This window comes from Engraulis encrasicolus, chromosome 19 (assembly GCF_034702125.1).
Source record: "Engraulis encrasicolus isolate BLACKSEA-1 chromosome 19, IST_EnEncr_1.0, whole genome shotgun sequence".
NCBI classification, from domain to species: domain Eukaryota; kingdom Metazoa; phylum Chordata; class Actinopteri; order Clupeiformes; family Engraulidae; genus Engraulis; species Engraulis encrasicolus.
Genome location: NC_085875.1, coordinates 12123275 through 12135888, shown reverse-complemented (window position 1 = coordinate 12135888; position 12614 = coordinate 12123275). Strand labels below are relative to the sequence as shown.

The 12614-nt window shown below is 44.9% G+C and overlaps 1 protein-coding gene across 2 annotated transcripts in view; it reads right to left on the bottom strand.

Annotated features, from left to right (window-relative positions):
• eif2ak4 (eukaryotic translation initiation factor 2 alpha kinase 4) overlaps positions 1–12614 on the bottom strand; it is a 109922-nt gene that overhangs the window by 50615 nt on the left and 46693 nt on the right. For both annotated transcript variants that reach the window (XM_063183651.1, XM_063183652.1), the window contains exons 29-33: positions 11640–11705; positions 9848–10018; positions 7495–7629; positions 6424–6531; positions 599–727 (exon numbers count right to left, since the gene is read on the bottom strand). In XM_063183651.1, the coding sequence (XP_063039721.1) occupies positions 599–727; positions 6424–6531; positions 7495–7629; positions 9848–10018; positions 11640–11705 (609 nt within the window). The remainder of the gene's footprint in view (positions 1–598; positions 728–6423; positions 6532–7494; positions 7630–9847; positions 10019–11639; positions 11706–12614) is intronic.

The following is a 12614-nucleotide window of genomic DNA, read 5'->3' as shown; positions in this document are numbered from 1 at the left end:
TTTGGTACAACTCCGGCACTTTATGTTGATTTGCACATCACATTCTCTTCCTTTTTGAATCCAATGGTCTTCCCCGTGCTCCTCACTAGCAAAAGAGGCGGGAATCAACTTTTTAATGTGGCAAAACAATTCACAGATTGTGTCGATTAAACAAGATGACGCTGGGTGGTGATGCGTCCTGCTCCATTTCCCGCTCTCTGACATCATAAATTACATCAGAAAACAAACACACTCCACTTTATCCAGCTCATTAACACGAGTCTGGAGGTTCCCGCAAAGTCATTCTTAATCTCAAAGACGTTGACTTGCATGCATGCGCAGTGTATAAGCACTACACACACAAACACACACACCTGCACCACACATATACGCTTACACTTACTGAGAAACACACAGACACAGAGACAGAAGGACAGACACACACACACGCACACGCGCACACACACACACACACACACACAAACACACACACACACACACACACACACACACACACACACACACACACACACACACACACACACACACACACACACACACACACACACACACACACACACACACGCACACGCGCACACACACACAGAAGAACACGGACCTGTGAGATGTCGTAGACCACGTCGGCTGACACCCCGGCCGTCCACAGCTTCTGGGTGACGTTGATGGCCCTCGCCATGGAACTGTGGCCCACCGGAACCACCAACACATCACACGAACTCACCACCGGCTATAGGGGGGGAGGAGGAAGAGAGAGAGAGAGAGAGAGAGAGAGAGAGAGAGAGAGAGAGAGAGAGAGAGAGAGAGAGAGAGAGAGAGAGAGAGAGAGAGAGAGAGAGATGATGTGTGGAGACAGTAGGGGTGGGAAGGAAAAGAGAGAACGACAATAAAGAACAAAGCAGATGTGAGGAAGGAAAGAAAGTGAGTAAAAAAGAAAGAGAAGCAGACATAAAGGTCGAGATGGAGGAATAGAGCGGGAGAAAGACAGGTGAAGTGAGATGGAGAGAGTAGAGAATATAGGTACAGAGAGAGGGAAGAAAGTTGGGCAATGCTAATGGATTATGATTAGCAGACGAGCTAAATCCAATTAGCGTTGGCTGTGGCAATCCCCCATAACAATCGCAATAATACCGTAATGATAATAACACCAAGGGAGGCACAATACAGCCAGGGTTGTGTGGCAGGCAGGACTAATGGCTGCAGGGGGTGCCGGATGAATGATGGAAGGCTGTCTGTGTCACTCACACACTGTAAGAAATCACGGTAACACTTTATTTTAGGGATACATCTGTTAGCACTAATACATACAATGTCCCTGTATAAGTAACTTGTAAGGCATGTACAAAGCAAAATCAGACATTTGTTAGGCATGTATTCGCAAATGTCTTGTTCATGCACAATAAGGGATTTATTACCAATTTAACCTTAGTAAGGACCTGGTAGGCCTTAGTGTTTGCTTATGCCTTATTAGTGACTTATGCAGACATTAACATTGTATGTATTAATGCTAATAGATGTATCCCTAAGTGTTACCGAAAGTTGTAATGGGGAAAAAAGGAAATTCGGGAGTGAGATAGTGAGGTAGTGGGGAGAATTATGAAAGAAAAGAAAAAGAGACACACACAGACAGAGAGGAAGAGGGAGATTGGGAAGCAGACAGCCAGGGAGGAAAGGATTAAGAGAAAAGAGGAACCGAACCCAAAACATAAACAGGAGATCTGACAAAACGACCCAATTAAAACCACACTAAGACAGGGATTAAAGCAAAAAAAAGTCATCTGACTGAACTTTTTTACCGGTTAGGTACCCGATCGAGTATCACTCCGTAACCCTACGAAAACCAATGTAGCCAGGCTCTGCCCTCGTAACGAAACATACACTGGTTTTACGCAAGGAATGGTGTCAGAGCCAGCACTAGACAAAGGCAGACAGGGCAGTCGCCCAGAGCAGAATTAGCCTGATCTCCAAAAAATCCGTGCTCCTGGACACGGATGTTAAGGACACGAAATCCGTGTCCAGGAGCACGGATTTTGCCAAAATTCCGTGCTCCTGGACACGGAATTGTTTTCCGTGCTCCTGGACACGGAATTGTTTTCCGTGATGGGCACACGGAAGTGCTTTCTATAGGCTATTACCACAGCACTGTTTTAACTCTATCATTAGAAAATACATACCAAATGCTAATCCTAAACAAAATAATGCTATAGCAATTTAAGTTGTGCCCTGACCAAAATATTCCCTAACCTTAACCTGTCATTAAAGACTTATTTTTGAGAAATACCTTTTCCAGTTGGTTGCTAGGCTATCAAACTCATATAATGAATGAAAGAAAACTAGCTGTGCCCAGACCAAAACAATTTCTAACCCTAACCTGTCAGTAAGAAATGTTTTTTTTTTTTAGACAAAATATTTGAAATGAGAAAAATCCTGAGAAAACACAAGACTGTGGAAATAGCCTATAGAAAGCACTTCAAACAATTCCGTGTCCAGGAGCACGGAATTTTGGCAAAATCCGTGCTCCTGGACACAGATTTTGTGTCCTTAACATCCGTGTCCAGGAGCACGGAATTTTTGGAGATCATGTTGGCAGAATAGGCCTATGTCTTGAGGGCGCCAATAGTACCAAAAACTGCCACAAAATCAGAACTTCAACCAACATAAAACTTTACACTTCACATTAACAATGAATATTCATTATACACTAAGTAGGCCTGTATAGACTCAGTATGAATGTACCTAGGTACTAGATCAGATGTGCTCAATCAGATGTAGGCCTACAATGCTATGTTTACAGATGCCAATTTCTAAAAACAAAAAAGGAAAGAGGGAAAGGGGGCAGGCCTAGGCCACCAGATTGACTAGAACTGGCCGAGAATGGAGGGATAATGGATACTATCAGACTGCAAACACTGAACTGCAATTTGGGGCATGTTTTGGCTATTTCCTCTTATTTCTACCCATTATTTATGAATTGTTCACAACATTATGCAGAATGGATTCACAATGAGTGTTGCTTCAAAATGGTCAAGCTGATATCACAGAATTATTGACTTGGAATTGCAATGCGTTGATACAGTGATCCCATTATGTTTTTTTGTTGTTGTAGTAGTAGTAGGCTATATTTTGTCTTTCACATCAGAATGGGCAAACACTGATCTGGTGAAAGCACTGGTGCGCATTGCTTGCAGTTGTATTTCTGACATTTAAAAAACAATGCACTGTCTGGTCATAGCAATCAGAGGGAGAGAACTAGTTGTTGGTTATTTGTATGTATTTCACCCTTTTTCACTATTCATCCTGTTACAAACAACTTGTTGACGTTTACAAACAGGGTGCGGTAGTCTGCCTCTGTGTTCTACCGTTTTGAAAACCTATGGCTACTTTTTTGCTTCTCGATGTGCGGTGCCAGGCACACGCTTACCATTGATTTAAAAAACGTCCCCGATTCCTACACGCACGTACTCGCTCTCATACAAGGTGACACGACGCACGCAGACACGACACAGTCTATCGTTTAACAAAAGTAACACACACTTCCCCAAGCTTGTCGCGCAACTTTCCACTCGAATCAAGGCAAATCACCCACCCATCAGTCCTGAGTGCGCAGTGCGCCTAACTGAACTCAAACGAAACGCATATTCCGAGAAGATGGGCACAGACGTTGAGCCACTCAAAAACAAGCACACACACAACTGTTGCTGCACACTATTCCAAACTATAAAAAATAGCATCACACAATAGCCTACAACAAGCCTTGAAAGTGAAACAAACATCGAAACGGCATTTATCGACCATGAGTCCACCCATCAGAACACTGCTTCCCAGAACAAGACGTGACATAAAATATTGGCTCTGCCAGGGATAGCATCAGTGACTCCTGTAAAATGCAACCCATTTTTAACTTATTTCTTAAATATATATCGGCAACAACAAAGTTAATCTGCTATGATTACAGATGAGACAGTAAATTATCCGTTGTCAGAAAGACAACTAGAGCTAGTTCTACCATAGCCCTTTTACGCAGCCAGTCAAACGCGCTAAACTTTGAGGAGGAAACGCGTGGTATCCTAGCTAGCTGTCAATGACAGCCGTCCCATTGGGGCTATGAATAATGTTAGTAAAAGCCACAATGCTTAAAAGGCAAACCCTTCATGAAAAGGACATCATGCGCAGTCGAAGTAAACTATTCTTTTTTCCCCCTAACTAGGCCTATCTGCCACGGCAGGTGCAACGATAATGGAAAAGTGTCCTACCTTCTTCCAGCTATGCATTCCATGCATTAGCCCATATTGGAATCTCAGTCCAACTCGTTTAACGATTGTCATGGCACTTTAAAGACATAGTATTAGGCCTACACTTATTTTTTTCTGCCATCAGCAACAATGTTGGCTTTTTTTTTTTTTTCAATCTCTCGCGCTGCGCCGCCACCGAATTGTTGACCGCTCGTGCTGTACCTTTTTTAGGGAACACGGAAGAACAGGGGATGGCTCAAAACTATTGATGAGTGAATCTGTTGGAGGCCTATCACACCAGTGGTGGAGTTCTACACCAAACACACCTCTCGTCCCCTTCTCGTGACCAGGAGTGCTCTCGATTTGTGTTCAGTTGGAAAGTAAAAATTGTAAATTAATTGACATAAATTATACGGACGGAAATCCGTCCAAACGAAAATCCAGTTGACGGAAATCCGTCGTAGCGACGGAAAACTTTAATCCCTGCACTAAGATGACAGGGTTAAAGGTTACAGTCACTACACAGACGCTACACACACACGTGCACACACACACACGCGCACACACACACACACGTGCACACACACGTGCACAGACACACACACACACACACACGCACACGCACACACACGTGCACACACACGCACACACACAGACACACACACACACGCATAAGCAAACTATTTGTCTTCACTATTTCTCTTTCCCTCTCCTCTGCCTATACCTCTCTTTCTCTACCTCTTCTTTCTCTGTCTCTCTCTCTCCCTCCCTCTCTTCTCTGACTGTACCTCTCTCTCTCTTCTCTCTCTCTCGCTCTTCCTCGCCAATACAAAATGTTCAAATGTCAAATTCGATGAATCCTGTCGACCACGTCTGTCGCAATACATTTCCGAGCAACTTCACATCAGAAACACAAAAAGTCGTTCTGAAAAAAAATCTATCAACAAATCTGACTACCACATGACAGACGGACCAAATATGTCCAACCCCAAAAACCACGGAAAAATCCGAAAATGAACAACAGATATATGGTCCATCACCATGCATTTAAAATAGCACACCACCGACTGATGGACTGATCTGGAAACAGTGGCCTGTGTCTGTCAACAATTGGATGTTTCTCCACCTAATTTTGAACATTAACACAAATACATCTATTCAGAAAGACACAGTAGAGACATATATTCTGCATAAAAGGAATATATTTAATATCTATTGAAAATGTGTGTTTTTGTGTGTGTGTGTGTGTGTGTGTGTGTGTGTGTGTGTGTGTGTGTGTGTGTGTGTGTGTGTGTGTGTGTGTGTGTGTGTGTGTGCGTTTGCATATGTACTCTGCTATTCTATGCCACCCAATCAGAATACCAGACAAGCAAAGCCGCAATGGTGAACTAAACACACAGACACATACACTCTCTTTCTCACACACACACGCACACGCACACGCACACACACGCACTATGTGCCACAACCACTTCCCAGAACACACACATTACATGTGCCTCTTTTTAGCCAATTCATGAATCAGGCATTGTTCATAGAACTCCTAAAGAGGCTAGGCTTCAGACCAGACGAACCAATGAAAAAAGATGTAGTCTGTGTGCATGTCTGTGTTTTTGACCCACTGGATCTTTGTGTGTGTGTGTGTGTGTGTGTGTGTGTGTGTGTGTGTGTGTGTGTGTGTGTGTGTGTGTGTGTGTGTGTGTGTGTGTGTGTGTGTGTGACTGTGTACACATGTGAGTGTGAGTGTTTGTCAATGTAGTATGATTGAAGTGTGTGTGTGTGTGTGTGTGTGTGTGTGTGTGTGTGTGTGTGTGTGTGTGTGTGTGTGTGTGTGTGTGTGTGTGTGTGTGTGTGTGTGTGTGTGTGTGTGTGTGTGTGTGTGTGTGTGACTGTGTACACATGTGAGTGTGAGTGTGTGTGTGTGTCAATGTAGTATGATTGAAGTGTGTGTGTGTGTGTGTGTGTGTGTGTGTGTGTGTGTGTGTGTGTGTGTGTGTGTGTGTGTGCAAATGTGAGTGTGTGTGTGTGTACACATGTGAGTGTTTGTCATTGTAGTATGATTGAAGTGTGTGTGTGTGTGTGTGTGTGTGTGTGTGTGTGTGTGTGTGTGTGTGTGTGTGTGTGTGTGTGTGTGTGTGTGTGTGTGTGTGTGTGTGTGTGTGTGTGTGTGTGTGTGTGCATTACTATAACCCACCGGTTCCTCCATGGAGGCTACGGCGGTGCAGATCTTCTCTAGCGCCACACTGGCCCCCACGGCTGAGGGCGCCGGTCCCGGACCCACGGGGCCACGAAACTCCGAAATCTGCTCCCCGAACCAGCGAACAACAGAAAGCAAGGGGCCAGGGCAAAGGAAGGGGGGGCCATTGAGAAAAGAAAAACAACAGAGGAGAAGAAAAAGGAAAGTCAAACACAGAAATGTCTATAAAGGTCATAAAAAAATGTTTTTTTTTTTTTAAAGTGTCCCTAGGTACAGTATTTTCGGATTTGTGGCTGGTCCAAGTAGGTTAGAAGTCGGGTAAAGGGGTTTGGACGTGGGCATTAAAATGGCAGCAATAACATATTGTGGGTGAAATGGTCAAAAAATAGGGAAATAAAAATGCCTTTATGATCCAAGTCAAATAGCTTTCAGCTGATATGTCTTTTATGTCAACCAATAGGCACTGTTCTTTTCCCCTGCTCAGCACAGCAATTGCAATGCCAGAGGTGGGCAAAAGTAAAACATTTCTGCAATCTATTACTTCTGTCTGTTCTCCTAACACAGATGATTTCCTTAATTAGCCCCCTCTACCTGGCAAACCACTGGGAAAGATTAAAATCAGTTGGATGAATGAATTTGGCTGCAGCCATCATTGACTGTGTATAGGAATTTTATACAGCGTAACTGAACGGGGCACGCTTTGGTGGCTAGGACACATATGTGGCAGCTCTTTTAAATTTGAGGCAAGCCAGGATAACCGCCTCTGAGCATGACTGAACATAAACTGAACTGACTACTTTTGTGGCCGATCTGTGAAGCCATGGCCTCGTGTTTACGCAGCGAGAAGTCTTAGGATCGGAAGATGTGGTCTCTGTACCTCGACGCTCTCATCCATGGCTGATGAGGTCTTGACATAACCCCACACACTGCTCCAAGGACTGTAACCAATACCCTGTACCTAAATAACCATTAATCACACTTTGGATGGCAAGTGAAAATGTAATGTGTCTCAGGTGTGGGATCGGAAGCGGAACACGTCGCACTGTGTGCATTGCACAGTGTGCATACCAGATGGTCGTAGCGCCCCCCGGCTGCGAGGATGTCAGGCACGGTGCGCCTGCGCTTCCTGACGAAGGCCACGAACTGGAAGATGATGCCTCTGTGGTGCTGGATCTTATACACCAGCCCCAGATTCACCATCACCTGGGGGGGGGGAGAGAGAGAGAGAGAGAGAGAGAGAGAGAGAGAGAGAGAGAGAGAGAGAGAGAGAGATAGAGAGAGTGAGAGAGAGAGAGAGAGAGAGAGAGAGAGAGAGAGAGAGAGAGGGAGAGAGAGAGACAGAGACAGAGACAGAGACAGAGACAGAGACAGAGAGAATGTTCAGGCCATTAGCGAATCATGCCAGTGCTCGATCCTACACTTAATCTCGAACGGGCTGACATGTTTACAGAGAAAATTCCTCAACTTAAATCCGACTTAAACCATGACACCAACCTGGACGACAGCAGGTTCATCCAGGTAACACACGTGTAGGAGCCATTTTAGTCTCACTTATGGATAGGTTTTAATGTAGTTTTAGAGTGCTTGGGGGAGCACTTCACTAAAGCTTAGGTCACACAGGTTAACAGGTATAATTACAGGTGCCTGTGATTATGGTTGATGAGGCTTGGACTGGGGAAACACACGGTTCTTACCATAGCCGTGTGGATCCAGCCAAATTCAGCCAGCACATTTTAATGACACTATATGCACAGCACTAGGGTGAACTAGTTTTTGTATTAAACTTTTTTTTTAACAATAAATGGGGAACAACCCCAAAGGGATTTTTGGACTGGAACTGCACTTTTTTGCTACGTGTGAGAGAACATCTCAAGTCCAAGCCGAGGCTACAGGGCAGCCTCCACAACACGGTCACATGCGGAAAAGTAAAAACCCGGTCTGAACGCGAGTGTTTTGCAGGTAAGCAACATAGTTCAAAACTTAAACTGGTGCTGGAATGGGCCCCAGGACCAGCCTGGCCGCCCTGAAAACAGTATAAAAGACAGAGAAGGATGCTTACATGATGGGGCCGGGGGAATACTGCTCTGTATTATCTGTACATAAGGTTTTGACAATAAAGCTGAATATGTCTGCGGATGGCAGCCTTATGGTAGGAAGCAGAATACCTACCTCCACCTTGACGCCTATCTTCCTGAGTTCAGGTGGGACAATACTCCCACTAACTAATTGCACCCTACCTCTCCACAGGTGTGATGGTGGTCAGGTCTTACCTGCACCTTCACGGCCAATTCCCAGGCTGGTTAGCTCCTCCAGCTCCTTACCTCCACCTATGCTGTGTTTGATAATGGCCTAACTGTCATGTCTGACATTGATCTACCTGTGCACAGGTGGGATGGTTGGCACACACATACTGTACTTGCAACCTGGATGGCAATTTTCCTGAGCAGGCTGGTGATTTCCTCCAGCTCCTTGATGCCCGCTTGGCCCTGTTTGGCCCGCTGCCTGGGTGAACCTACCTACCTACCTGCACAGGTAGGTGTGATTGTGGTCTACCTACCCAAGAGAGAGGTGTGACAGAGGTAACACAGGTGAAAACAAGCTGGTCCACTTCAGACAGACTGAGCCAAGGATGACTATCTTCAGAGTCAGAGTTGTCTACTGTGAGCACCAAGAAGGCTTGAGCGAAAGCGACCTCCTTTCCCAAGATGTGACTCAGGTGTTGTTGTAGGTGCTACTGCAGCGATCTTATCTTACCTGCACCTTGACGGCCAGTTTCCTGAGCAGGCTGGAGAGCTCCACCAGGTCCTTGGCCAGCTGGGTGACCTACCTTCCCCACCTTTACCTGACACATGTGTGATACTAGCACAAGTGTGATGGTGGTCATATTTTACCTACACCTTGACGAGCACCTTCCTGAACAGGCTTCTGAGCTCCACCAGCTGCTCCTTACCTATAGCTAAGCTGTGTTTGACAATGGCCTACCTATGCTGTGGACATGTCTGACATCGGTCTACCTGTGTAGCTGTTGTTGTATGTGTTACTAACCCATTTTAGCCTAAGCCCTTTTTGGGAAAACGTGCCCTCTCCCTATTAAAGCCTAAATATCTCAGCCTCCTAAGCACATAAGAACATAAAATAAGTTCCATTTAAAAGCTAGAACCTTCATTTATTTAATACTAGAATGTGTTCAAGAACCTGAATGCAGCGTATATGTTGCTCCAGGACACAATGGGTTAAAGCGATCTTATCTTACCTGCACCTTGACGGCCAGTTTCCTGAACAGGATTCTGAGCTCCAACAGCTCCTTACATACAGCTAAGCTGTGTTTGATAATGGCCTACCTATGCTGTGGACATGTCTGACATCGCTCTACCTGTGTAGCTGTTGTACTGTATGTGTTACTAAAGCGATGTTATCTTACCTGCACCTTGACGGCCAGTTTCCTGAGCAGGCTGGTGAGCTCCTCCAGGTCCTTGATGGCCTGCTTGGCCAGCTGGGTGACGGCCGTCTTCTGCTTGGTCAGTGGCTCCAGCAGGGGCACCAGCTCCCGCAGCTCCCCTTTCTGCTCTATGAACTTGTACAGCGTCTGAAGCTGCATATACAGACAGAGAGGACACACAGTAGTACATATTACAATACAATTTTACAATATTACAACATCACAACACCTTTCATCACACAGTGGCTGCAACTAGGTGCAGATGCCAAAAAGGGAAATAGTGTGCGAGTCAAGGGGGTATCTGGATGTTGAAGACCCAAGTATCTTCCGCTCAATGTACAGCGTCTTAAGCTGCATAGAGAGGATGTACTGTAGTAGTGCATGTTACTGGGGGCTGCAATACTTAATGCTTGTACAGTGTGTGCAATTCCAAGGAGAGGAAGGACATTGTCCAAATTACTGTACTGGGGGGTAAAGTGGGGTTGATGAAAGTAATACACTAGTTTAGTTTAGTTTATTTATTTGGTTTATTTCGACAGGGACCATGTGCAAAGTACATTAGTTACAAAAGTAAAGAGATGACCTGTACCAGATTATAGTTTACAAGCTAATTTCCATCTGCAGTCCCTGCTACACAGTCTACAAAGTCAGAGGCACTTGATGGGGCTGGGATGGACCTACTGATGAAGACACTAAGTAACATCATTGACTTAAGATCCCTCCAGATCATGACCTGATTTATCTCTACACGATGACACAAACTGTACACAGTACAGCAAGGTTGTGGGGGTGTACGAAACATATAAACACTGTGCAATGACAGATACCACAAAAAAATGGTGGGACATGTTTACCAAAGTACACGATGAGTCTTTAAAGATGCATGCTACACTGCAGGTACATATAACAAGCTCTGTTTAGGCAATTGGGGAAAAAGAGACTTTTCTCCAAACGTTACTAGGAAACAGATCAGCCTCTGTGAGTATATCAAATTTATGAATAACCCTCTCAGACATCCAATTTCATTCAAGGAAAACGAATAAAATGAAAAATATCTGACTGCTAATATTATTTTTTCTGGAATTATATATTTTGACGGGGATCCTGTGCCTCGGGCGATGTTCCTGACTCGCCTGACTCTGGCCCAGCGAGAGCAGTGGCACAGGGAAACGTCTCAAGCTGTTCTGGAGCGGCTCTCATTTCTCTCTCTCTCTCTCTCTCTCATTTCTCTCGCTCTCATTTCTCTCTCTCTCTCATTTCTCTCTCTCTCTCTCTCTCTCTCTCTCTCTCTCTCTCTCTTTCACACACACACACACACACACACACACACACACACACACACACACACACACACACACACACACACACACTCAGCTGTAATACGCACAAACACACACTGCGCTCCGGGCGCTCCCCTTTGCCTTGGATGAACCTCAAACCTTATAAAAGCATTATGCACGCACGCACGCACGCACGCACGCGCGCACACACACACACACACAGGTATTTCATGGTGCTTGGCAGGCCCGGCGGAAGTGCCTATACCCGTCCTCATTGCCCTTTCCTGGAGAAGACATTAAGCAGCAGTATGCCTAGTTGGTGTCTAATAGTGTGTGTGTGTGTGTGTGTGTGTGTGTGTGTGTGTGTGTGTGTGTGTGTGTGTGTGTGTGTGTGTGTGTGTGTGTGTGTGTGTGTGTGTGTGTGTGTGTGTGTTAAAGAGCCAAGTAAGCGCAGACTTTGAGGAGCAACAAAAAGGAAAAGGGGGGGAACTCACGCTGTTGTTGGACAGGGATAAGTTAAAGAACTTGGCCTCCACCTCCCGCTTTGTCAATTTCTCACTCTGAAACACAAACAGAACATATGAGTGTAAGAGAGAGAGAGACAGAGAGAGAGTGTGAGTGTGAGTGTGTGTGTGTGTGCACGCGCATGTGTGCATGTGCGTGTGTGTGTGAGTTAGGATGACTTGATCCACTATCCAAACCAGAAGTCACGCTCCGTTTCTGCACTCTCAAAGTTCACTCAAAAATGCATTCAATTCCATTCTATTTTGATTAATCATAGTATGGTATTACCATTGCATGGTCTCAGATAATTATTATAATATAAAAAATTCTTTATTACTGATGGGAGTGGGACAGTAAGAAGACCTGTGCTTTTCAGAAGTGACCGTGCTTTTCAGTAAGCTGAAGCTAGATTTTGTAATGTCTTGCAAGTAAATACAAGAATTTAGAAATCTACCTTTACTGTACTTCTTTACTCTCATTAACGTTCTAGCTGCAGCGTTTAAGTCAAGCTGTAGACTCCTAGTGATGCTTTCTGGAAGGCCGGACAAGAGGGAAGTAGTCCAGTCTTGATGACACAAACGCAAGCACAAGGGTTTCCGCGTCCTGGAAAATCAGCATGGGTCTAATCTTGGCAATACTACCAAGATGATGGTAAAATGCAGTTCTGGTGACACTGACAGCCTTGATGTGGGGCTACAACTTGAGTGGTGTAGAGTCAAATACGACGCCAATACCTCAGACACTTGGACTACTATTGATAATACAGTCATCAAACATCTGATAATGTTTTACCATGTCGAAAACAAACAAGCTGGAGCTTTTCCCCTCAAAACACAGAACTCCACCCTTGCAATTTACTCACTTAACCACATTCGAATGTCCTCCTCCATTGTAATTACACAGGTCTTGTCCTATTGCAACATGCTAAAAAGTCCCATTATCAGGAGCATTGGCGTATAAACAAA